General features: G+C 40.0%; 1 protein-coding gene across 1 annotated transcript; it reads left to right on the plus strand.

Moving 5' to 3' along the window:
- Positions 1–223: 223 nt before the first annotated feature.
- Positions 224–3,066, plus strand: LOC137747782 (uncharacterized). The gene is made up of 4 exons (XM_068487931.1): positions 224–1,174; positions 1,283–1,420; positions 2,310–2,549; positions 2,662–3,066. The coding sequence occupies exons 1-4, from the start codon at positions 332–334 to the stop codon at positions 2,749–2,751; spliced, it is 1,311 nt and encodes a 436-aa protein (XP_068344032.1). The 5' UTR covers positions 224–331; the 3' UTR covers positions 2,752–3,066.
- The last annotated feature ends 23,674 nt before the right edge of the window (positions 3,067–26,740 follow it).

Genomic DNA, 26,740 nt, shown 5'->3' on the forward strand with positions numbered 1-26,740 from the left:
GCCCATGGATTCACTATCTAAACATATAATTGAGATACTCGGAATGAGTGACTTTGCCTATTTGTTGTATTAAACTTAACTATCCATTTAGACATTATCTTGAAATGTTTGTTCTCAAAATTGACTTTCAAAGCATATCTCTTACAGACTAGAGAGTCCGGTAGGAAAAGAAAAAAAAAATTGTAATTGAACATAATAATCTGTTCTGAAAAAAAAAAAAAAAAAAGATATTGTAATGGGACCGTAGACACAGCACGGCCCAAACCGAATTGAAGTGTGGCAGTGAGCTGAACTGCAAATACAAACTGTTACAGCCGCCACATCCGCCACCATGTCCAACTATCTCCTCCTCACACTCCTCCTCCACGTACTCGCCGCAACCGGGGCCCACCCCGACCGCCAAAACGACACCCCCGTCGGCCGCTTCCAGAACTACCTCCGAATCAACACCGCCCACCCCAACCCAAACTACGCCGCCCCCGTCGCCTTCCTCACCGCCATCGCCCAAACCCTAAACCTCCAAATCCAGACCTTCCATTTCACCCCGTCCAAATCCAAGCCCCTCCTCCTCCTCACCTGGCCCGGGTCCCACCCCTCTCTCCCCTCCCTCCTCCTCAACTCCCACCTAGACTCCGTCCCCGCCGAGCCCGACAAGTGGACCCACCCTCCCTTCTCCGCCCACCGCACCCCGGAGGGCCTCATCTTCGCCCGCGGCGCCCAGGACGACAAGTGCATCGCCATCCAGTACCTCGAGGCCATCCGCAACCTCAAGGCCGCCAATTTCACCCCTATCCGCACAGTCCACGTGTCCCTCGTCCCCGACGAGGAGATCGGCGGCCTTGATGGCGCCGCTAAGTTCGCCGTCTCCAAGCAATTTCAGGATTTGAATGTGGGGTTTATGTTGGACGAAGGCCAGGCTAATCCCAGCGACGAGTTTAGGGTTTTCTACGCCGATCGGACTCCGTGGAATTTGATCGTGAAGGCGCAGGGGACGCCGGGACACGGTTCGAGATTGTACGATAACGGAGCGATGGAGAATTTGATGAAGAGCGTGGAGGTTATGAGTCGGTTCAGGGAGGCCCAATTCGACGAGGTTAAAGCCGGCAATGCGGCGATTTCGGAGGTTATTTCGGTCAATCCTGTTTATTTGAAGTCTGGGATTGCTTCCGGCGATGTGAGTTTGAATTGCTGAATCTGCTGATTGTGGTTTGAATGTGTGTGTAATTAATGGGTGTTTTGGTGTTTTGACGATGACAAGGTGCTTGTTTGATTGTCTGTGTAGGGGTTTGTGATGAATATGCAACCTTCGGAGGCGGAAGCAGGGTTTAATATACGAATCCCGCCTACTGCAGACCCGGAGCTTCTTAGGAAGAGGATTGCTGAGGAATGGGCGCCGGCTTCAAGGAATTTGACTTACCAAGTGAGCCTTTGTGTCCTCTGATTTTGTGCATGGATTTTCAGTGTCTTTATTGATTTAGTATAATGTGAAATTTTATAGGATTGGAGACTTTTTGTGTATCCGAATGTGTTAATGGTTAGTTTTTTAGGGATACTGTAGATGAGCTGATTTCTAATTCCGTTGTTGATTATTACACCCTGCATATAGTTAAACAAGTTTACTGAAAGTACATATCTTGTAGTTTTGTGTGAATCAGATTAGAGGAGGAACCCCGCATGCAAGCGATTAGTTTGTAATGGTAATAGCATTTATCTACATATACGCCTCGCAGTTTCGTGGTATTGGATAGATAGAAGTTATAGAATGTATTGGATTATTTATCTTTTATGCTAGCCATTTTAAACCATATTTTGACTATGAAATTCAAGCAGTTCATCCCTTGTGGTCATCTTTAATCATAGTGAACAACCATGTCTCAGGTTTTTCACTTGGGAATTGGAATTAAAGTTAGAAATCAAATTACGAAAGGTGCTTGATTTTGATTTGGATGCAGAACAAGCACTACAAAACTTATCGTAGCTTGTGCATTCAATACCAATTTTACACTCTTTCTGTGGCTAGCTTGATCTATCATGGTATGGCTGGTGAATGGCCATAATAAGCAAGCATTTGTCTTTCTGCAAGTGTGGTTTTTGCCATCTTATTTGATGAGATCTCATGAATTCAATACATATAAGCTTGTTAGAACCCAAAATACAAGGTTTTGTTTCCAAATATGTTGTTGGTGACCATTATGCTGTCATTGTTTACTTTAATCTGTATGTACTCTTCATTTCCTCTGCATGCCATCTGCAACGAGTGGGAGTAAAAGTGGGAAATGTCTCATTTATTCCTTTTTATGGCATGGCAGCTACTTGATCAAGGACCAACTAGAGATTTTATGGGCCGCCCTTTAGCAACAGCAACTGATGATTCCAATCCATGGTGGTCTGTTTTCAAACAAGCTATCGAATCAGCTGGAGGGAAACTTGCGAAGCCTGAAATTTTGACATCAACTACCGATGCACGATACATGAGGCAGCAGGGCATTCCTGCGCTTGGTTTCTCCCCAATGAAAAATACTCCTATCTTACTTCATGACCATAATGAGGTTCGATGTTTTGACCAATCTCTTTAGCATGAACTTATCATGAATATCTTTTCTTTTCCTGACTCCAACGTCTCTTTTTTTTTTTTTTTTTTTTTTTTTTTTTTTTTTGTAGCACCTAAAGGATACCGTATTCTTGAAAGGCATAAAAGTTTATGAATCTCTAATCAGTGCTTTGAGTTCCTTTGAGCAAACATCTCAATAGCCACTCTCAGTATCAAATGGAAAGGACAATTATCATATGCTAGACTTGACATGGTGGCAGTGCTGCACCATTCTGGGCGTTTTGCACTCGGGGGGACGCGAAGGTGGATTTATACTTGGGGCCGTCTGAAAGGTTAAGTGATGATTTAACAGATTTACAAACCTTATAGTAAGCTTTATAAATTGCGGACACCAAATAAAAGTCCAGGAGCCGCCATTTTAGTTGGCACTGGACCTTCTTTGCATGTGTATTGCTGTAATGACATTATTGTACGTTCCTTGGAACGTTGTATAAATTAGAATTAGAGTTCACAAATTAATAGATGGCACTTATCACCTTAAAATGGAACACATATGCTTTAGTTCTACGAATGTGTAATCTCCTAACAAAGAAAGCCCTAGTTAATTTAACTTAAATTGAATTGGGGCTTCAAGGGTGTGACATTTTCAATACTTTAGGTACTTGTTTGAATGTTTAAAAAAGTTGAGACCAATTTAGAATGACATTGAAAGATTAGTAGATTTTAGTTACTTAATCCTTTATTTCATTCTTCGTAATACTACTCTTTGTCCTTCATTAACTTCAGCTAAGACTCTGCCTCTATATCCTATCCCCGTTCTTTTTTCATAGAGTTATTTTGATACATGACTTCTCATGTGTATACTACAACATGGGATCAACATGTATTTGGGTTATACAATACAATCCGTAATTTAATACACGAAGAGTTAGAAATTAGATAACGAGAGGTAGTAGATCTCATACTTGTTGCTTCTTTAACATATTTTGACTTGTACGATTTATGACTTCTTATTCCCAAGTAAGTAACCGTTCCATTACTGCTTATGTTATAGTGAAGTATGGTATGTTTATTTTGTGTTCAATGGTATTGGTACGCATACTGCTATCAAGTCTGCATGTATAATATAATTAGGACTGGACTTGGATTATATATGCAAATGGTAGCAGATGACGTTGGTTAACATAATTAATCCTTAATTAAGCTATGTGCATGTCATGCCTCATGTCATAAGACGGTGAATTGAATTGTTCAAGATCTCTCTTAATCGTTAATTATAGTCACTTGTTGCAAGTTAAACCGAAATATCACTAATTTAAGGGTAATTAAACATTAGACTTTTGACTGGATCATACCTTTTACTCTTTAGATTATACAATGATTAGAAGAAGATATACTAAATAAAAGTCGGGAGAAAAGTCGTTTTTGTCAAGCCTGTATATCTGGCCATGCACTTGGTTTCTTTGTGCTGACTATGTTTTTTAATTGCATTTCCGTACTTCAGTTAAGTTTTTATACAAACGAGTCTGAGAGAGCTGAGGAGAATTGAATATAAGGAAAACTAATGAAAATGATTTGAAAACTTTGAGTTTTACCGATAAGGACAAAATAAAGGGTAAAGTGAATAATACCAGGATTGACTTTCTAGTGTATAAATATGGTTTTTTGTTAAAGTGAACAGTACCGGAAGTTTTTCGTTAAAGTTCCATTGAATATAAGTGTATGAATAAATGCGCTTCACCACTTAAGGTATATTGATGGTTGTTTGTGGTCGTTTTATAGCTCCAACGCTCCAAAACCTCACATTATGTAATAGGGTAGGGAGCTTTTCAAGCCTCAGTTCAGTTGCATGCGGGTGCATCATGCTATCAAAAATCGTTGATGAGCACAGTAGTGGAGTGAGGATTTTACGTCACGGATGCCTTTTGCAGAATATAAATCTTCATTCTTTAATTTCTAATATACACCAAAGCATTTATATAGATTCATTGTACTTCAAATATTATTTACAAACCGAAGAATAAACTCAATGATGCAGAAAAATTATACACCATAGATTAATCCATAGTCTAAAGGATGTGTAGTCAATTTGCATTTCACAGGATTTTAATAGATTTTGTTAAGGGACAGATTTTAAAGAATTTTAATAAATTCTACAATTCTATATGGCTTTTGAAAGATTTATATGAATTTCCATAATAGATTTCTATGGATTGTATGAACTTCTTCCATGGATTTCTTAGGATTTGTGTGGACATTTTTCATGGATTTTTATCAAAGTTACAAATGGCTAATATATTTCTTCCCCAATTTTTACCTAATCACATCTCATAACATATCGACCCAAAATCTCAGTAGTATCAAATTCATGTTAAAAATTGCCACAACATTACACACATTATACGAAAAGCAATTAAAACCAACAGAAACTTCATTAGACGAAAGGCGGAGGAAAAAAACACTCAACCAATTCATCAGATACTTCTTTGAGGCATTTAAACAAACAACTTGTTGGCCAAAATTGCATAACCCTAGTTCACCAAACCAGTAAAGGGAATTCCCCAAAAACAATTTCTTTCCACTTTCTGATTAAACAAAAACAAACTCAATTGCCATTTTCACGTATTGAATCCAGATCAACGAAAAACCCAAAAATTTTCAATCGCATTCATCTAACACACCAAAAAATTGTTCCAGTTTTGATAATTTAAATTCTTTTTGACACCCCCAAAAAAATTGCAAATGAGAAGTGGAAAGAGCACGAATTAAAAGGAAAAAAAGAAAAAAAAAAGAAAGATAAAATCCCAATTCAGAAAAATCATGTTCCAATTGTTACTCATCTTTCCAGAGGAACAGACCAAATGCAGAAGAAAAAAAAATATAGCAAAAATGCGAAATGCGAGTTTAGTGGGGAATGCATGGAACTCATGCTAGGACAATTCATCTTTTATGGTTTGGCGTGAAAAGAAATCAGATGGGGAAGTGTTGAATTGTTGATGGCATTTGGTATTTATACTATTCATCCTCAAATTCATCAAAATCCTAACAAATCTTTGACATTCCTACTACACTTAGATTTATATGGACTTTTTAAAATTTTAATTGACTGCTCATAGATTTGAATGTATTTTTTAAATCATCTCAAATCCTGATTTGTCTACACCTGATTTTAAAATCTTTTAAAACCCACTATTAGACTCCTAATTGACTACATTCTGATTTTATAGTCTTTTAAAATACCATCAAATCTAAATTTGACTACATCGCTAAAGATGGAGAGAGAGATTACAAACCGTAATCACTATCCGCCGTGCGCCTGAACGTATCACGCTACGTTCGATGAGTGTGGGATCCAAATGCGAATGACGCGTTATATGGACCATTGGGGTTGAAACAGGAATGGGTGATTCTTTAGGTTTAAAAAGCCTCTGATGTCTACATCTATAGAGATTGGGATAGATCATAGATAGATAGAGTAGGTATATGACATGCTTTTTTGGTCGAATCTGACATGCTAAAAGTCACTACTTGAAGCTGTCCATGCTTTATTATGCATAGCTCATCAAAGTTATAGCTGCCAGCTGTAATATGATTATATGTCAACATATTTTGTCACTCAGAGGACTATAATTAATTTTGGTGCCCCCACAAAACACAGCCACCAAACTTTTATACATTTTACGTAATCCAAACATATATATATATATATATATATATAGTAATGTTAGAAGATTAAATTTATGTATATAATTTTAGAAATTAAAGAATATAGAAAATAATAGTTAATTTATTACTTAAATGTTAATAAACATATTTATTTTTATTGGGGGTGGTGGGGATAGTATGGTTCTTGATTGAATCTTGATGCCATGGACCTTTTCCTCGAACTTTCAAGTCGATACCAAAACAGGGGATTGGATTCTTCATATATTTAGAATTTAAGTACACATCACTTGGATCTGGTCACTACACTTTCGTATATGCTCATCCCTCTTCCTTACCCTATCCCCTTCCCCTTTTTATATGTTATTATAGTTTATTATTATCTTCTTCAACTTATGTTGTTGAGAATCAAATTGTGAATCGAGATCATATATTCAAACGACACACAAATAACATATAACATAATCAATGAATTAGATAGTTGTCTCTCGTTATCTAAACCAACATGTGATCCCAAAAAAAATATTAGTTTGTCAATCTTATTCGCATAGAGAAAAAGGGTTGCTATAGCAACGCTCCTCCCCGGCCAAAAAGCCTCAACCATTTACAACCAAAGCTCGTATTGATCAATCAATCTCTGGCAATGTCAATATATCAAACCAACACATTGGGATCTTTAACTATTTTGGTCATATGACACTTTGGCATCAACCAAAGTGGTCCCTGCCTCCTCAGAGCTTGACCTACATCTTTTAACGCGGATTTCATTATTAGATATGTCCCTTTCACTGATATGAAAGGTACGGAAAGAGTACGGTGTATGCCAGTTAAGAGAGAGTGAGGATTTGAGTTCTTCAGATACTACTTATAATGATTTAAAAATATAGTGTTTATAGAGGGAGATAAAGGAAGATGGAGCAATGAATCTTCATTCATATATTGTGGTTGGTAGTTGAATCATTTGCACAACAAAAAGAAACTACCTACGTGTTTCCTTACTTGAAAGGATCCATGTATCTTTATTTGCAATTAGCGTTTATAAACTTTTCATTTTATGATTTAATTGAGTTATTACTGTTTAAGTGTCCATGTGATTTATAAACCAGTATGAATGACCTTTTTATTTTTATTTTTATGAACAAACGATATTATCTATATTAAGAGGGGGATATGAGCTTAACCTCACAATGAGCTAGGGACAATGTGGTTCAAACTTGCCTTTAACGAGAATTGAACCTAAGACCTCTTACTTACAAGTGAAGAGGAATACCACTAGATCGTAGTACTAAGTGGCAGTATGAATGACTTCTTACACATAAAAAATTAAATTCACTAGTTATTCCAAATGCTCGCCAAATCTGAAAGAAAAAAAAACCAAAGATTATTTGTAATCCTCGAAAACCCCTGCCTACATGACCATTCAACACAACTCTTACACAGCTCTTATTTGTAATTGTTGTAATTTGCTCGTGTAAGAGCTGTGGTGTTGTATGGGTTTTTCTTGCTGTTCTTGTGTGTTTTTTTCTTATTGCTACCTAGAAATTGCATCATATTGCTTTGTTCTTTTTGGTTGTTTGTTGTGTTATTGTATTGGTTTTGCTGCAGTATCTACAAGTTATGCTGTGAAGCTTGCTGCAATTACCATGTATTAGTGTGATTGTCGTGTATTACTATCTTTTGTGTTATTACAATGGCAAATACATGTTGGATTTTGAATTGTGATGCAACATATCATATGAAATATGACAAAACTTTATTTCAATATATTACACGTTCTCATAGAAGTGTGTGACAACTGCTAATGGTATTACTGCTCCTATTGATAGAGCGGGAACAATGTGTTTTACACCCTCTCTCCCCTTACATAATTGTCTATTGATTTTGTCATTGATCTCATCACTTATTGTTTGTACCACAAGTCACTAAACAATTGGATTATGTTGTACTAAATTATCCTTTATTTTGCCTGCTTCAAGATATTCAGACAAATGATGTTATTGGGCGTCGCACTAAGAGAAAGGGGCTATATTATATGGAAGATGTGATTCCTGGAATAGATAATTTGCATGTGTGTCGCATAATAGTAATCTACATTAGGTATTGTTATCACATTATCATTTGAGGTATGCATCGTTTAGCGATATTCCTAGTTTCTTACCTAGTTTATCGTTTATCATTTGGAGCATATGTTACCTAGTTTGTTCAGCGATATTAATAACTTCAAATTGAAGTGTGAAGCGTGTATTTTATCCAAAAGTCATCGTACTTCATTCTCTTCAAGTATGAATAGAAAGTCTTTTCCGTTTGAGCTAGTACATTCTGATATATGGGGGCCTTCCTTTGTTAGTACTACTTCGGGAATTAATTGTTTTGTTATTTTCGTGGATGATAGCATCCATATGACATGGTTGTATGTGTTGAAAAATAAAAGTAAGGTTTATGATGTGTTTCGTTTGTTTCATCAAATGGTTAGAACTCAATATTCCTCTAATATTAAAGTTTTGAGCTCTGACAAGGTGAAAAGTGTATAAATTTTGAGTTATCCTGATTTCGACAAGATCGTGGGATTATTCAGAAAACTACTTGTCTGCATACCGCACAACAAAATGGGGTGGCATGAAGGAAGAATTGTCATATCTTAGAGACAGCTCGTGCTTTGATTATTGGTGTGGAGCCAAAAATAATCAAGAAAAATATGGAGGCAACACGTAGATTTTTGGGTGAAAAAGACAAGATTACCCTCATGGCACATCGGGATTTCTACGCACAAGCAGTGGACAATCATCCCTCAATCAAGTCAAAAGTGCCCAAAATAGGTATTTATTCAAAACCTATTTCATCCATCCTCATCAAATATTCTCCACAAGGCAACCCCAAATCATTCCTTTCTAATTATATTAATTAGCTAATTAATTGATTTATTACCTAATTAATTTATTAATTAGCTAATAAATCATGAATCTCACCCAAAAAACCATCCAAGTGGCCGGTCCTCTTCCTCCCAAAGGGGCTGGCCACACCCCTATATAAACACCCTCATTTTCTTTAAAAGGGGCTAACGCACCGATAAGCAACGTACCCCAGACGAGGTGTCCCAAAGTAGGATAAGGGCAAACAAAGAACATCTCCAGCTGCATCTCGACAAGCAACCACTTTACTAGCCACAAACCGAGCATTTGGGTAGTGTACACTCCCGATTGAGCCCCCGAGATAGCGTGTACTCATGTCTTAGTGTGCACTCTCAACTAAGCCTATGAACGAGCATACATTCACGGTTAGGGCCACACTCCGATAATCAACATGAGTAACTTTCCAGGCAAAGTGTTTATTCACGACTAGGCCCGCATGGAGCATCATCTACCTCACATCGGAGTAGGTAGCACGAAGGATGGAGAAAAGCAGTCACTCAGCCTGGCTCAAGCTCAACTAGCAGCCTGTGAAGATTTCCTTCTCCTGTTAGGAACGAACGACATGCACCGCAGCCGCGACATAGATGAGGAGAGCACGTAGAAGAGCAGCCTAGAATAGTAGGTCACGACCGGGGCCAGCTGAGAGCTCCGTTACACCCCCAACAAAGGAAAATTTAGGAAGAAGTAGAAAGGTTCCTGATCGAGCGATTGCATGATTTCCGATGCAACAAGGTCACTAACGAGGCACTACAATGGGACATGACCAACATAAGCAGGTCATCCTTCACGAACGAGATTGAGCAAGCAGAGCCTCCATGAAAGTTGAGCATGGCACATTTCACATCCTTCAAATGGGATGGAGACCCAGAAAAACACCTAAAGCACTACCGAAGTGCAATAATCCTCTATCAGAACAACAACGATCTCATGTGCACAATATTTGCCACCACTTTACAAGGCGAAGCGCAAGATTGGTTCTACACCTTGCCACTAGAATTCATCCGGAGTTTCGACAAATTTTCTTTGGTTTTCACCAAAGAATATTCATTCTATCGTTCGATCAAGAAAAAGTCCTACCACTTGTTCAACGTCAAGAAAAACCCAAAGAAGTCGTTTCGCGACTATGTGAAGAAATTCAAAGTAGAGAAGGCAGAGATAGTCGGATGCAACGACTCGATAGCTAGAGTAGCCTTCCAAAAATGACTCTTAGCAAACCATCCGCTGTTTGAAGAATTGATCATGAAAAAAGATCTAACTCTGGCAGACTCTTTCGCTCTGGCGGAGAAGCATACCCGGTTCGCCGATGCACATTCAAGGAAAATCCGAGTAATCTTGAATATGAAGTCCCCCATTACTTTGAAGGAGATTCAAGGTCTGATTGGATGAGCAGTCGCATCTGAAGTAACAATAAGCTCTACCTTCATACGAGAAGAGTTAGGGGCCCAACTACCTGTATTCCACAGTTCAAAAGATCTTCTCGATGCGGAAACCAGCTACCAGAAATTCAAAAGCAAACTTTGGTGACAGTTGTTGTAACCCGGAAGCTCAAGTTATACCTTCAGACGCATGCAGTCATCATCATGACGCACTATTCCGCCCAATCTAGACTTTTGACGATAAAGGCGCAGACATTGATGGTGCAATGTTTTTTTACGAACGTAACAACTCAGCTGAAAAAGCATGTCAAGGGCACACGATCACTAAAATGACACTCGGAAGCAAGTTTTGTCATCATCGCCCCAGAAGATTCTACATAGGAGCAACATGTATTGGCAAGTTAAGCCTCACTTCCTGTTGCGCGTCACACGACCCCAGCCGACCCTTGCTTCATGATTCAGTTCTAAAGGGGCCCGATATCGGTAGTTGAGCATCTCCTGCTACATGTAACACAGCCTCAGCTCCACGACTCCCTACCACGCCTTCACACCTAGCTTAGGCGATGCAACAGTGCGACCCAACGACTCTCCGAAGGTAGCCAAGCATGCCCCAGCCACGCTTGATTCGCCCGATGAAGACTTCTGGCATTTGCACGTTGACAACGCATCCAACTAAAAAGGCTCAGAAGTAAGCATGGTCCTTGTCATCGCAGACGGTTCGATGCTCGAACAGGCGATTACTCTAGGCTTCAAGGCATCCAACAACGAAGCAAAGTACAAAGCCTTACTAGCAGGCCTTCGAATGGCAAAATACTTGGTGGTGAAAAAGCTTGCAATTCATTCCGATTCCCAGCTAATCATTAGCCAGACTACTAAAGAGAACACAACAAAACATCCAAGGATGGCGCAACACTTAAAGTACGCAAGCAACTTTAGGCATTTTAGATTTACACTGTCACTCAAGTTCCGCAGGTAGACAACACCTACGCAGATGCATTAGCCGGCCTAGGCTCTGCCCTCGGTCACTAACTCAAACGCTTTATCTCGATGGAATATCTAGACAAACCAAGCATAGAGGCGAAGCCAGTAGCCGAAGTGTCACAAGTTAGTACAACTCCAAATTGGCAAAGTTCTATTATAGACTACTTGGTTAATGGCACACTCCCCACGGAAAGGTTGGAGTCTAGAAAGCTTCAAATAAAGGCAACATGCTACTACATACGGAACAGAATTCTCGCCCGAAGATCCTACACCAGACTACATCTCTGCTGCCTAGCGCTTCCAGATAACCTAAAGGTTCTAAGCTCAGTCCACGAAGACGTTTGTGGAAATCATTCTGGAGGCAGATCCTTAGTGCAGAAGGTTCTTAACGCAGGTTGCTACTAATCTACCATGCATCAAGACGCTAAGGAGTTAGTGCAAAACTACGACCGTTGCCAACGCTACAAGCTAGTACTAGCACTACCTGCCAGCGAGCTACACCCACATACGAGTCATTGGCCGTTCATGCAATAAGTAATCAAAGTAAAGGCAAGCAAGTCTTTTGGAGAAATACAGAAGGTTTCGAAGTCTTTCCCAACAAACTTGAAGTCAGACGGCCTACCAAAAAGATGATCTACATAACCCAGCTTGTAGAAATCAGCATGACTTTTAACAAGCGAAACCTCGAGCTTAGCCTTCTCACTCTTCAGCTACTCGTTCTCCTCTAGTAGACCAACACGGACGTGCTGCAGCTCATCAACTTATTTCTTCAAACTTTTGTTGATCTTCAGCGTACCTTGGAGTTCTAACACTTGGGGTTCAAGCCTATCAACGACCTTCTTGAATTGGATGACTTGGTTATGAGCATCATCCTTTGCATAAATATCAGAATGAAGCTCAGAAACGACACGCTTAAGATCTTAAATCTGAGGTATGTAATATCCGATCTCCTTATTTGCACTTTCATACTTAACTAGGATCTCGTCAAGCCTAGTCTTCAAGTCAACGATCTCTTGGCGAGTGGTCTCAAGCTACAGAGAAGTGGGGGCAGAGATATTAGACCCCATCAAAACAACGAGCTGAGATTCAAACCTCTTGATCTTCTTAGCAGAAGAATAAACTTTGGCTACCATAGTCTTTGCCACCTCCTTGGCAGCCTTGGTATCTTTTTGGTCAATGAGTATAGACTCGGCTGCCAAAATAGATCATCTTTTGCATCATGGCAAGTAAAGCAGTCTTCCTATACTCGGTTGTATGCTTCGCAAAGGAACTTGGGAAAACAACCCCTATAATGCCATCGACAAACTTAGCATAAGCGTTCATGTCTTCAAGTATATCTGGTTTCAAAAGCGCACAAATCTCAACAACTTTCTTAGAAGCAAGCTTAGTGGATTTCTCACAGTTGTCCACGCGAGTCTTATCATTCCCAGCAAGAGAATTAGTCTCAACAGCAGGAGGAGTGGGCCTTGGTGCCACTTTAGCAGTAGAGTCACCTTATCGCTCTTCATAATAGCAAACATCTCCAAAGGTGAACCGGACTTAGCTCCCAACGGACGTCTTGGTACAGACTTCGGCAGTGGGGGCATGACAAGACCTTGATGCTAAGCAATCCTATCAGCAATCGTACTAGCCATTCTTAACATGGCAAGCGCCATAGGCTAAGATCTAGCAACCTCATTTTTTTCCCATTAGAAGAAGTCATGTTAATGACAGGCTTCTCGGCAGTAGGCAGACCTTCATGAGCAGTGGATGAAGCCTTCAGTTTTTTCTCAACCAGCATTTTTTTAGTAGGTAGGGAAGATCCCTTATTTCCACCTTCATTCATAGTAAGTGCCACGACAGTGATCAAATGAGCCAATGATCCGCCTTGATCATCTTTACCTCTTTTCTCAGGAGCAGTCCACATTTCTCTCAGCGAAGACGACTAAGCAGCCAACGTCATTCACCGTACTCAGCAGGGGAGCTCAACCCATACTGGTTTTTCCCTTATTTTTTCTCTCATACTAACAAGCAAGAGGTCTGCATGCCCAACATTCTAGCAACCCATGAGGCCCACGACCTCCTCATTTCTCTCAATCGCCGGCCTAGCTTGCGTCAGGTCCAAGACCCCAAAGGACATGAGTTATGCGGCTCGCCTAACACTGCGCCCCAACGCTTTAATTCGACACCTCCACTTCATAAGCTGCCCTTGGCTCTAGCCAAGCTGAGCAGCCTAAGCAGTGGTCCCTGCCATAACACCTCATCGACCCATGCTGAGCCGACTTCTGGCCTCTGTCAGCGGACATGCCGCACCATCCCAAAGGCTACCCCGCGACAGCATTATCTAAGAAGAAGACAAGGAAAATTAAATTTTTCTTAACTCGATGCGGTGCGAAGAAGACGAAGCAAGCAACGAAAGACGATCCTTTACACGGTAAGATGTAGAATATTGCTAGATGAGAGGGAACAAATATCCTATAAGCTCTCTCTCTTGTAAGGTTAAATAAATTGCTCTCTAAAGTTGATTTAATAATCCACTTAAGGTAGACTTAAATAGGCTTTGAGAAAAATTTATTTCCCTTTCCTAGAAGGATCTAATTTCCTATTAAAGTGGGAATCTACATCAAAATAGGAAACAATCCTATGTTTCCCAAAGCAAGAAGATCTCTACACCTACTGGTATTTCCTGTGAGTAGCCCAACAAGTGTGGGGGCATTTGTGGAGCTAAAAATAATCAAGAAAAATATGGAGGCGACACAAGGATTTTTAGGTTAAAAAGACAAGATTACACTCGAGGCACATTGGGATTTCTATGCACAAGCAGTGGGCAATCATCCCTCAATCAAGTCAAAAGTGCCCAAAATAGGTATTTATTCAAAACCTATTTCATCTATCCTCATCAAATATTCTCCACAAGGTAACCCCCAAATCATTCCTTCCTAATTACTAATTAGCTAATTAATTGATTTATTACCTAATTAATTTTTTAATTAGCTAACAAATCATAAATCTCACCCAAAAAACCATCCAAGTGGCCTGTCCTCCTCCTCCCAAAGGGGTCGGCCACACCCCTACATAAACACCTTCATTTTCGCCAAAACCTAAGTTCTACACTCTTACTAAATTCTCTAAATTCTCCAAACAATTTTCTCTCAAAATTCTAACTTTGGCATCAGAGGTTCTTTGGTCAAAGCCCCCCCCTCAATTAATCGTGGGCGCGTAAAGGTCTTGGCCTTGACCTAAGGTGTTGTTTGTTTTGTAGGTACAATTTTATCTAAGAACAAGGAGAAAGAATTTGCATCCACAATTGGTGCTTTTGTTCTCAAACATTTATGGCTTGAAGTAGTTGTATATACAGTTTATGTTATAAACCATAGGCCTTATCGGGTCTTGAATTATCGAACCCACTTCAAGAGTTCACTCAACATGTTCTAGTGGTTTCTACAATTTTTTTGTAACCTTGTATCTATGGCTGTGTGTGGTATATGGTCACATCCAGAAGGTTCATCGTAGTAAGCTTAATCCATGTGCACTTCGTTGTGTCTTTCTTAGATTTTTCCACACATTAGAAGGGATTCAAATATTATCATCTTGCTAGTCAACGCATGTTTGTAACCATGGATGTGATTTTTCTTAGAGTCTGAATATTTTTATACTTTATCTACTTATGAAGATGCATGAAGACATTCAACTTAACTTAAAAATGGGCGAAGCATATGGACTGTATCCAATTCAAATCACCATGGGAGATCAGTGATGTTAGTGATCTAAGTTAGTTAAAATATATTTCAGGGGGAGAAATGGAAGTTATGGAAATCTACAATAGCCGCCTAGTGGTTCGACAAGATCTTGCTCAACCCATTAGCCTAGTTTGGCAAGAATCTATCAAACAAAACTGCCTAGCTCAGCAAGCACCCACTGAACAATCCAGCCTAGTTCACCAAGCTCCTACCGAACAATCCAACCTTGTTCGACAGGGGTTCACCGAACCGTAACGCCTAGTTCAGCAGGAATGTGTTGAATTGCCCAATATGTTTATAGTGCCTTATTTCTCTTCATGACCATGTAGTGCCCGTTCCATCTCATCCGAATATCGAAGAAGTAAGTATCTTAAATGATATCACAACTAATCCTGATATTGGTGTGAGTACTTATAAATTGTCAGTAAGACATAATGGTGTTCTGCCACCTTATAGGTTTTCTTCGGAATGGAAGGTCAACTATCTAATTGTTAATTATGTATCTAGTGAACAATAACAGAGGGCAATGGTAAATCATATAGAATCAATCAAAATTCCAACTTAGATAGAAGAAACCCTACGAAACCCTAAGTGGATTGGGAGATAATGCAATTACCAAAAGGGACGAAACATGTTGGTTATCATTGGGCATTTACAATCAAGTACAAGCCTGATGGATTAGTGGATAGGTACAAAGTAAGGTTAGTAGCTAAGGGTACACTCAAATGTATGGTGTAGATTACCAAAAAACCTTTTCTCCGATAGTAGAGATAAATACGATACGTGTTTTGATTTCCTTACTTGCAAATATAGATTGGCCTCTTAAACAATTTGATATAAAGAATATGTTCCTTCCTGGGAACCTAGAAGAGGAAATGTATATGATCTTTCTACCATGTTATGGTAGGAGTGGTAATACAAGAGTGTACAGATTGCGTAAGTTTCAATAGACTTAAGAAATCACCTCGTGCTTGGTTTGATAGATTACTCAAACAATGAAGAAATATAGGTATTGCCAAAGTCATTCAGACCACACTTTAACCGTAGGCTTGGCAAATTGACTGCTTTAATTATTTATGTGGATGATATGATTATTATAGGGGATGATTCAAACAAAATCCAGAAGTTTTAAGGTAAATCTTGCATCTAAATTTGAAATGAAAGATTTGGGAAAGTTGAAGTACTTCTTAGGAGTTGAGGTTGCCTGTATACCTAAAGGTATTTTCTTATCGCAATGAAAGTATGTGTTGAAAACCTATGGATACTCCTATGGTAGAAAAACATCATTTGGGTATTTACCCAAATCAGGTTCTTGTTGATAGGGTTAGATATCAAAGACTTGTAGAGACATTAATTTATTTATGTCATACTTGTCCTTATATTTTATATGTTGTGAGTGTTGTAAGTCAGTTTATGCATTCATCCAGTGAAGATCACATTGCAATGGTAATGAGAATTTTGTCACATCTGAAGTTTGCACATATTAAGGGAATACTTTATGGAAACATGGGCATCTAAAGGTTGAGGGATTTACAAATGCAGGTTAGGCTGGCGTAGTAAGAAGCAAAAAGTGGTGTCAAGATCGTTTGCTGAAGCTGAATTTAGAGTTATAGCACACAAATTATGTGAACTCCTTTGATTATGTTAACTTTTGAGATGTCTTAGTTTTGGACCAAATGAGGCTATATTGTGATAGGATCTGTAAGGAAGATAATAGATAATCTGGTACAACATGATCGAACAAAGCATGTGAAAGTTGATCGACACTTTGTCAAGGAAAGTCTTGAAAGGAACATTGTATCTAAACTGTTTATGAATTAGGAGCAACTGACTGATGTTTTTACTCATGGAGTATCTAGTAAAGTTCTTCAAGACTTAATTATTAAGTTGGTCATGTATGATATCTATGCATCAACTTTAGAGGGAGTTTTGATTTGAGTCTTAATTTGTAAATATTCTAGGAGTCCTATTTTAGGTAGGATTAAGATTTGTAATTAATTGTAATCTCTTGTATCTAGTTTTTGTCTCCTTGTAATTACTTTCCTTGTAGAATAAGGCATATATGGTCATCTATTGTAAACCCTAAAGGAGTAATAAAGTAACAAAATATTCAACGTATTTCTTCTATTAGTCTACAGTAAGAAGTGGATGGTTTGGTACAGTGAATTCATTGTCAATAGTCAAACCTATATACTTTCTACTTACAACCAAATGAAACAATGGAACAATGAAGTCATCTATTTAATTAATTATCTGCATGCTTATTTTGAAGTCATCACATCGTCCTATGATGATGAATCCTGAATACAACTCACATCCAGACCAACAAAATTGATATTAGTCCTGCTTTCCCATCTATATAGGCAGGGCAGCTTCTTAGCAAGAGACCCTATTAGTGCTTATTTTGAAGTCATCACATCGTCCTATGATGATGAATCTTGAATACAACTCACATCCAGACCAACAAAATTGATATTAGTCCTGCTTTCCCATCTATATAGGCAGGGCAGCTTCTTAGCAAGAGACCCTATTAGCTCTTGTTACCAGTTCCGTTGTTCCAAAAGTAAAACACCCTGAAAAAATACTCTTCATTTTCAAGTAACCTAACAGAGGGGTTAGTTCAGTGCTCGGGCCTCGGGGTTGGTAGGTAAGGTGATGATTAAGAAATAGGCTAGAGATTCAGAGTTCGAAACTCATATATAAGTAAAAATAAATAATGTGAAAGCTCGTTTTTGATATTATGTTCTTGCCAGCTCGAAGCACTCATAACACATGTAAAATATAAAATTACCTTTGACATTTACTTAAGTATTAGGTAAACAATGTGAAATATAATTCATCCAAATTAACCAATTATTATAAAAACGAAAATGCCTTCATAATTTCCAAGAAAGAACAAGCCTTGTTTCGTTTTTCCAGGATTTCTGACAACATAATAGAAAATAAAGAAAGATGAGATAGCAGGATTGGCATGTGAGAGTGGTCATTAAAAATTGTCACATTATTCATGGAGAATCATACTGTCAGTCACACCTGATAGCATATGATCCAAATAATATATATATATATATATATATATATATATATATATATATATTATAAAAAACCGATGAATAAAATGCTTCAAAAGGGGAAGGAAGGTAGGAAGGAAGGAGGGAGGAGGGAGATGACTCTCGTACGGATTGACGACAGTATTCTTTTCACACACATGCATTATCGTTGGAGAAACCAATTCTCTGCTCAACAAAGCCCTAGCTCTGATTATTTTTATAAAACAAATACGAAGGGAATCCGGATTAAAATAGTTTCAGAAGAATAAATTGGCAATCAATAACTTTCTGCTTTCCGCAAATGAGAAGATGAGATGTATATGTATATGTATGTGTGTGTGTGTGTGTGTGTGTGTGTGTGTGTACACGCGTTGTTCAAGCAGATCACATGGGCAGGGTGGTTATTTGAAAAGTTCAAAAAACCCTGTTCACAATTGTCTCGTAACCAACTTTACATATCGTTAATGGTTACATGGCCAGTTGATAGCACCCTCATCTAATTATACTAGTTGCAGCCTGATTTAGACTGCAGATTTTTCCATTACAATACTATGTTTTGACCTTCATCATTTTGTACATGGCGGAAACGTTCTGGAATGTCCATATTCTTATTTCAATGTGTGATCACAGTTTAAAAACATTACTATATGCGTGATTGTGCCATGTGGTGTTATGAGTCCACATAAACTGTACATGTATCGAAAGACTTACTATTTAGATTTAGGAATTTTAGTAATGTCATGTCGATATGTATCGTGTGGTGTTATAGATTCAGACAAACTGTAGCACATGCGCTGAAAGATTTACTATTTAGATTTAACGTTTCATCTATGACACGTCAACATGTACCACTTGATTTTACAAATTCACACAAACTATAGCATGCGTGTTGAAATGTTTACCATTTTGACTTGGAGTTTCAACAATGTCACGTAGGCATTTACGACATGGTGATACAAATCTACACAAATTATAGCATTGTAATGAAAGATCTCCATGCAGATTTGGGGATTCAACCTTGCGACTCGAACATGTACCACGCGATTTACATATTTACACCTACTATAACACGTATGTTGAAATATTTACCATTCAGACTTGGGGTTTCAACCATATTAGTAGATATTTAGGAAAACTAATGAAAATAGTTTGAAAACTTTGAGTTTTAACGATAAAGACAAAATAAAGGATAACGTTAATAGTACCAGGATTGATTTTTTAGTGTAAAAATGTGGTTTTTCATTAAAGTGAACAGTACCAAGAGCTTTTCGTTAAAATTCCTAAGATATTTACCACATGATTTTCTAAATCCACACAAATTATAGCACATGTATTGAAAGATTTACCATTCATATTTACGGATTCATCTATGCCACTCCATCATGTATCACATGATGTCCAACATTTATCACATGATATTACATGATTCGACCATGCCACACCAATATGTATCACCTGTTGTTACAAATTCACACATATTCTGCACCAAAATGTATTACGTGTTGTTACAAAGTCACACATACTATAACAAGTGTATTGAAATACCTAAGATTTAAATTTAGGGATTCAATAATGCCCCGCCCAACATGCACGATATGATGCTACAAATTCACACAAATTGTAGCATGTTGTTTGGGACCAAAATAATATTGTTGGGCCGAGTGTAGGTTTATGCTCGGCCCAAAGCCATTTCAAATATACTATGGGCTGCTTGGTGATCCCGGGCCATTCAGCAAGGATGGTCAAGTCCTATCGCAAGAATGAGTGGTTCGGATGAGCAAAAGGGTCGAAGAAGTCCTAGTGAAATTTGGATTCTCAACCAACAATGAATATAGCCTCAAAAAGAGGGTGAGTTCAAAGTCCTAATAGGGGTAGGATTAATCGAAGTAGAGTTCGAGCAGAACAAGAAGTCCCAATCCATATATGATTTTGACTCGATCTCAAGGAGGATTTGGTGCTATAAATACAAGACATCATACAACAATTAGGGGACCTCCAATTCAACACACAATTCTCCTGCGCAAAACCTCTCAAACATCTTGAGATTTTTTTTATTTTCTTTTTCCCGCCGACTCATCTTCAGTTTGGATAAACAGCACTGTGAAGGCAACCGACGAACACCTTCAGTTTGGATAAACAACACTGTTGCCTTAAAATCAGCCGACAAAGGAGCACCTTCAGTTTGGATAAACAACACTGCTTTGAGGCCGACTGGTTACTTATCCAAGTCTCGGTCGAGAAGGGTTTTCAAATCCTTATTGGCAGAGGTCATCTTATTAGCCTTCTAGGCGAAGTAGGGTGTTACGAGTTACGACATTCGGTGCATTGAACGCCGAGTGATTTTATGATTGGATACTCACAAGTGAGTTTCAGAGTTCGGCATTCTGACGGCTGAACCACATTCACCATCAAGACATACATCACCTTTGAATACTTGTGTTCATACAGTCTGGTGTCGATTCGACGTGCTTATACTCTTACGAATATAACCACTGTAACCAAATCCGACGCCGACGATTTATGAACTTCGCAGAACTAGCAGCCTTGTCTTCAGGCTCGAGAATCCGAAGGCCGAGATTTGTTCTTTCTTCGGCCGTAGGCGCAAGATAAAGAAGTCGGCAGCGCAATCAACGCAACATCAACAAATTTTACTCCTCGGCCAAGCTCGACCGACGAGTTGGCATGCCCCACATTCAACCGAATGACGTAGTTAGCGTATGAGTTACTTGGCATGCGCATCACATAGGCTTTGTAATTTTTAGGATCAACATTTTGGCACGCCCGATGGGACCTTGTGCTAGACCTTTGGAGTTCATGACCATTGAGACACGGTCCGTAAAGAAGAAAACAGTCATGGGAAAGTCAACAACTGACTTACCAATGCAAAGCCCTGGACAAGATTTGTCTCAGGCACAAAATCCCATCATTGTTGCACCACCCGAGCCTACAAGTGCGACACGCCGAGAGAAGGAAATTTGTCTCGGCAGACAGCCTTGCAACCTAGAAATTCCCAACCAAACAACAGGCATTTTCGTCGAATGAATAGTGGAAGATTGCGACGAAGATGGTGGGGAAGGTTCTGATCCGCCAACTAGGTCATTTTTTCAAAGACAACTTGATGAACAATCTCGGCAGGTCGAGCAGTCGATTGGCCAGAAAATGAATGATTTACTAGACACAATACGAAGCAATAGTGATACACAGACCAGGATGCTTGAACTATTGGTCAGTAAAGCCTTCGAAGATGGCCACGTCGTCCAACCTTGACAGCTTTCCTTTAAGAATGTTCCATTATAAGCCGAGAAAGGATCCGCTCGGTTACAACCAATTAACTTGGAAAGAAGAGGCGAATCAAGCAGTAAATCTGATGGACCTGACCAGGGAGCAGAAGCAGCACCCGTCAATATGATTAAGGTCCAAAGAATGATCGACTCAGCCTTAAAAAAATGGCTGAATATCTCAAAATTCATTCATCCATACCCAGCTTATGTTGAAAAGTTTGAATACCCTAAAGGCTTTAAGATCCCCGACTTCAGTCTGTTCGCCGAGGAATCGTCTTTATCATCGTTAAAACATGTAGCTCGGTTCACGGCGTAATGTAGGGACGTCAATAGCGACTTCCATAAACTACGACTATTCAACTTTTCACTGACAGGTTCAGTTTTTGCATGGTACATTAATCTCTCACCAAACTCCGTCCAGAGTTGGGAGGAATTGGTTGAGAAATTCCATGAACAATTCTATCAACTAGGGATAGAAATGTCCATTTCATCGTTCGCTAGGATGGCTCAAGCTTCAGACGAATCACCAATGGAATACTTAACAAGGTTCAAATCGGCCAGGAATTGGTGCCGAGTACCTCTCCCTGAAGTTGAATTCGTCAGAATTGCCTTAAACGGCCTGGATGTGGAATACAAAAAAAAACTCCTGGGGGCAAATATTCGAGATATGTACGAACTTGCTCAGCACGTTGAGCAGTATGATTATTTGCTCCGAGAGGAAAAAATATCGAAGTCCCCATCCTAGGGAACAATATACAAGAATACCACGGTCAGCTATACATTGGCCGAAAGCGATAGATAAACCATACGTTTGCAAGGCATTAGCTCAAATCAGTCCCAAAGATGCCAAGACCCGCTCGGCCTTCGAGGAGATGATTAAAACATCAAAAGTTTACACTTTTGATATCACCAAAGCCGATGCAATTTTCGACCAGTTGTTGGTAGCAAAGATCATCAAACTTCGGTCAGGACATAACATCCCTAAGGCTGAAGAATTGAAGGGCAAAACATATTGTAAGTACCCTAACTCAAACAAGCATACTACCAATAATTGCGTTGTGTTTCCGTGACGCGATTAGAAGTTGGATTGAGAAAGGTAAGTTAAAATTCCCGGAGAAACAGATGGCGGTCGACGTCAATCCCTTCCCCTCGACGACAATTGGTATGGTTGATGCTCATCTCCCTAAAAACAAAGGAAAAGGGAAGGCTGAATTCGTCTTGGTGCAGCATGTCCGTAAGCAGAATAGTCAACCGATACTGAAGATTGATTTATTTTTTAATACACCACCCACGGAGTCTTCAGGGCCGGCTATCGTTAAACCCATGTCAGGTTCTAGTTCCGAAGAAACTGATGAATCAATGGTTTTATGCGACCATTGTAAAACACGAATTGAACCTAAAAATAGAGCATCTCCGACGCCAATTTCATGTCCGCCATCCACAGCTGCAGCAAAATCGCTGAAGGAACTCGGTGTCGGCTCACGACGGCAAGTGTTGGAAAGACTTGGCCCAAAGGTACAAGTAAAAGACCCAGCCCCAGTCAGACGATGTCTTGATTTTGTTGCGCCATTCTATAATGAGGACTATTACTTGCGCAACTCAGGTTGCTCGAGTTCATTAGTAAGTCGAAAAACCTTCAAGCCACCAAAGCCACGTGACCAACGTTGGTAAAGTTACAATTCTCCAACTGGAATGTATACGGCGTTATCTAAGTCTCCAAAATGTCGTCGCCAGCGGATAGATTGCATGGCTCGATGATAAGAAGCCTTAACAGGCTAATTCGACTACCCGATGACAGCCAAAACAAGCAGTAGGAAGCGGCAACGATCGGCTTACCCCGACCATCATGGCCGAATTACTTCAAGAGAAAAAGGCAGTTGATCGCAACTTTGAGACCACCATTGAAGAGTCTGAGAAACGCATCAAGCTCCTTCTTCAGCCTAGAGAGATGAGAGCTCATCTCAAGCAGTTTAGATAAGAGGCTGAAAGTAAACTCCCCTCGCTACCACCGTAGGAACCGTTAGTAAAAGTACGACGCAATCTGCACCCTCCATTCCTCGGTGAATCCTTGGACTACATACGGGAATTTCATAAGAAATATTCTGCCAATGACTTATACGGACTACCCAAGGCATGTCAGGAAGCCCTTGAGCTAACATTAACTTGCCCTGATGCTAAGGAAATTATCCAGAAAACTTCTGATCTAGCAATCAAAGCTAGGTTCCAGCATATACGTAAGGCTTGAGTCTTCGGCTTTGAGGTCGACCCATACACAAATATAGACACCGTCGAGTTACCTTTTTCACTCGAAGACCTTCACCATTTGCGATATCATTTCTCAGTTTTCTCAGCCATATCTCTTTTCGGCCTTACGGCCAATGAGGAAAATCGTGTGGCACGTTTAGACGTATACCTAGACACAAGGAACACCCGAATCGCCTACGAAGAACGAGCCCGTAAAGCACTACAAGAATGAAATCAATCTTCGGTAGCAAACACGCTCGAGGAAGATGACCAGAATAGAATATATTCAATCCACACGCCCTAGGAGCGGGTACATACCGAAGCACTAAATAATACAATTAAAGACACTCCAACGACTGATACTACATCTACTACTCTGGCAGACGACGACCAAGACCCGATGGGTCATTCGGTCCTTGAACATATGGAGATCAATATGGTCCATATCCTATCGGCTGAGTTTCAATCGAGAACCCATCAGTCAAATTTTTTGGATGGGGATGTGGTTGCTGAAGAAACAACACAAGTGGATTTCATCGCTACTAAAGAAGATGGGGAAATCAGTAAAGGCGACAACCTTAAGGCAGCCCTGGCCGAATTGTTTCCCCGCTCCCCTTCTGTTAATCTCCAACATCTAAAGTCGTTATACGTCATGGCTTATATTGAAGGATATCCCATTTCCAAGGTGCTTGTCGATTATGGAGCCACAGTCAACATCATGCCGATTTCCATCATGAAGGCACTACGCCATTCCAATGATGAGCTTATACCATCAGGGATAACAATGAGCAGCTTCATCGGCGACAAGTCTCAAACCAAATGAGTGCTCCCGTTAGAAGTCAACGTTGCAGGTCATAACTACATGTCGACATTCTTTATAATTGACTCAAAGACTGACTATAATGCATTGCTTGGCAGCGATTTGATCCATTAAACAAGTTGCATTCCTTCATCGCTATACCAAGTTCTCATTTTTTGGGACGGCAAATCGGTCCTAGTTCATCCAGCCGATAATCAGCTGTTTGAAACCAACATGATCCAGGCTTGCTATTATGATAATCACATCGGTTACATCACCCTCCAGGGTTTTAACGAGGACGGACAGTCGACTAGAATTTTAGTTCAAAAAGCTATCGAGTAGGCGCTGAGACTGTACAGCAGGATTCGGCGAGACTCGGCTTGGCAGATCTAATTACCAACGCCGATGACTGACGCTGCCAAACAAGAAAGGTGCCGGGCCACGATTTCATTCACCATGGAACGTTTGCTGGCTCATTGGTATGCCATTACCAAGCAACCATACTCGGGCATAAACTTAATAGAATTTTTGGCCGAAGCGGATAACGGCCCCGTTTTATCATTCGACAAAGTTCAGGTCGCACCGGCCGAACTTAAAGATAATTGGCCCCAGGTCAAGGACCCATTGGAAGAAATAAATGTTAGCACAACAGATGAGCCTCGACCGTTGTTTATCAGTACGTTATTGCCGCCCCTCATGAAGGTCGAACTTTGTAAACTACTTCATGAATTTAAAGATTATTTCGCATGGAATTATCATAAGATGCCAGGCCTTGACCGAAACCTCGTCGAACATGAGTTACGCATCAAAGAAGGTTGTAAGCCTTTCCGACAACCCGCACACCGGTTCTCGACAGAAGTACAACTCGACATAAAGTATGAATTAGTTTGGCTTTTGAAAGTAAGGTTTATTCGGACCGCTCGGTACGTCGAATGGTTGGCCAATATCATCTCGGTGTTAAAGAAAAGTGGAGCCTTCTACATCTGAATCGATTTCCATAATTTAAATTTGGCCATTCCCAAGAATGAATACACAATGTCAATCTCGGATTTACTAATTGATGCCGCAGCCAATCATCAACTGTTGTCCTTCATGGATGGCCATGCCGGTTACAACTAGATCTTTATTGCTGAAGCTGATGTTCACAAGACCGTCTTCCGTTGCCCGGGGGCACTTGGTACCTACGAATGGGTTGTCATGCCATTCGGCCTCAAGAACGCCGGCGCCACATACCAGCGAGCTATGAATACGATATTCCATGATTTGATCGGTACGGTCGTAGAAGTTTATATCGATAATGTGGTTGTGAAATCAAAACGCCGTTGAACGTACTTGGATGATCTTCGCCAAGTATTCTTTCGTATGCGTTAACATAATCTCAAAATGAACCCGGCCAAATGCGTCTTTGGTGTATTGATCGGTAATTTTTTGGGCTTTTTGGTGCACCATCGTGGCATTGAGGTCGACGAAAATAAAGCTCGCGCAATCATTAGCGCTCCACCATCGACGACCAAGAAGCAACTCCAGTCGTTGCTCGGGAAGATAAATTTTCTCCGCCGTTTTATAGCTAATTCGGCAGGCAAAATGAAAGCATTCTCTACACTCCTTAAACTTAAGGACTCCGACAAGTTTGAGTGGCACGAAGAACATCAAACGACGTTCACGCAAATCAAGGTCTCCCTTACCACGCCACCAGTACTAGTTCCACCTCGTCGCGGTAAGCCTCTCAAACTATACATTTCGACAGCCGCTGAGTCCATCGGTTGCCTTCTCGCGCAAGATAATGATATTGGGTGTGAACAAGCTATCTTTTATCTCAGCCGAAATCTAAATTCGCCGGAGATCAATTATTCACCCGTCGAGAAACTTTGCTTAGCTTTGTTTTTTACCGCATCAAAACTTCGGCACTACATGCTCCCATTAGTTACATAGGTCATTGCCCAAACAGATGTTATTCGTTACATGCTTACTCGGCCTATCGTCAAAGGCTGAATCAGGAAATGGAAAATGGCTTTATCAAAGTTTAGTTTGCAGTACGTACCTTAAAAGGTCGTCAAAGGACAAGCCCTCGCCGATTTTTTGGCTCAGCACCCCTCTCCTTATGGCTTTGGGGGTAGTGAAGTCAACATCGGCTTAGTCAAAACCCGCGACAACCATTGGACGATGC

The sequence above is a fragment of the Pyrus communis genome, chromosome 1, assembly GCF_963583255.1.
Source record: "Pyrus communis chromosome 1, drPyrComm1.1, whole genome shotgun sequence".
In the NCBI taxonomy this organism is placed as follows: domain Eukaryota; kingdom Viridiplantae; phylum Streptophyta; class Magnoliopsida; order Rosales; family Rosaceae; genus Pyrus; species Pyrus communis.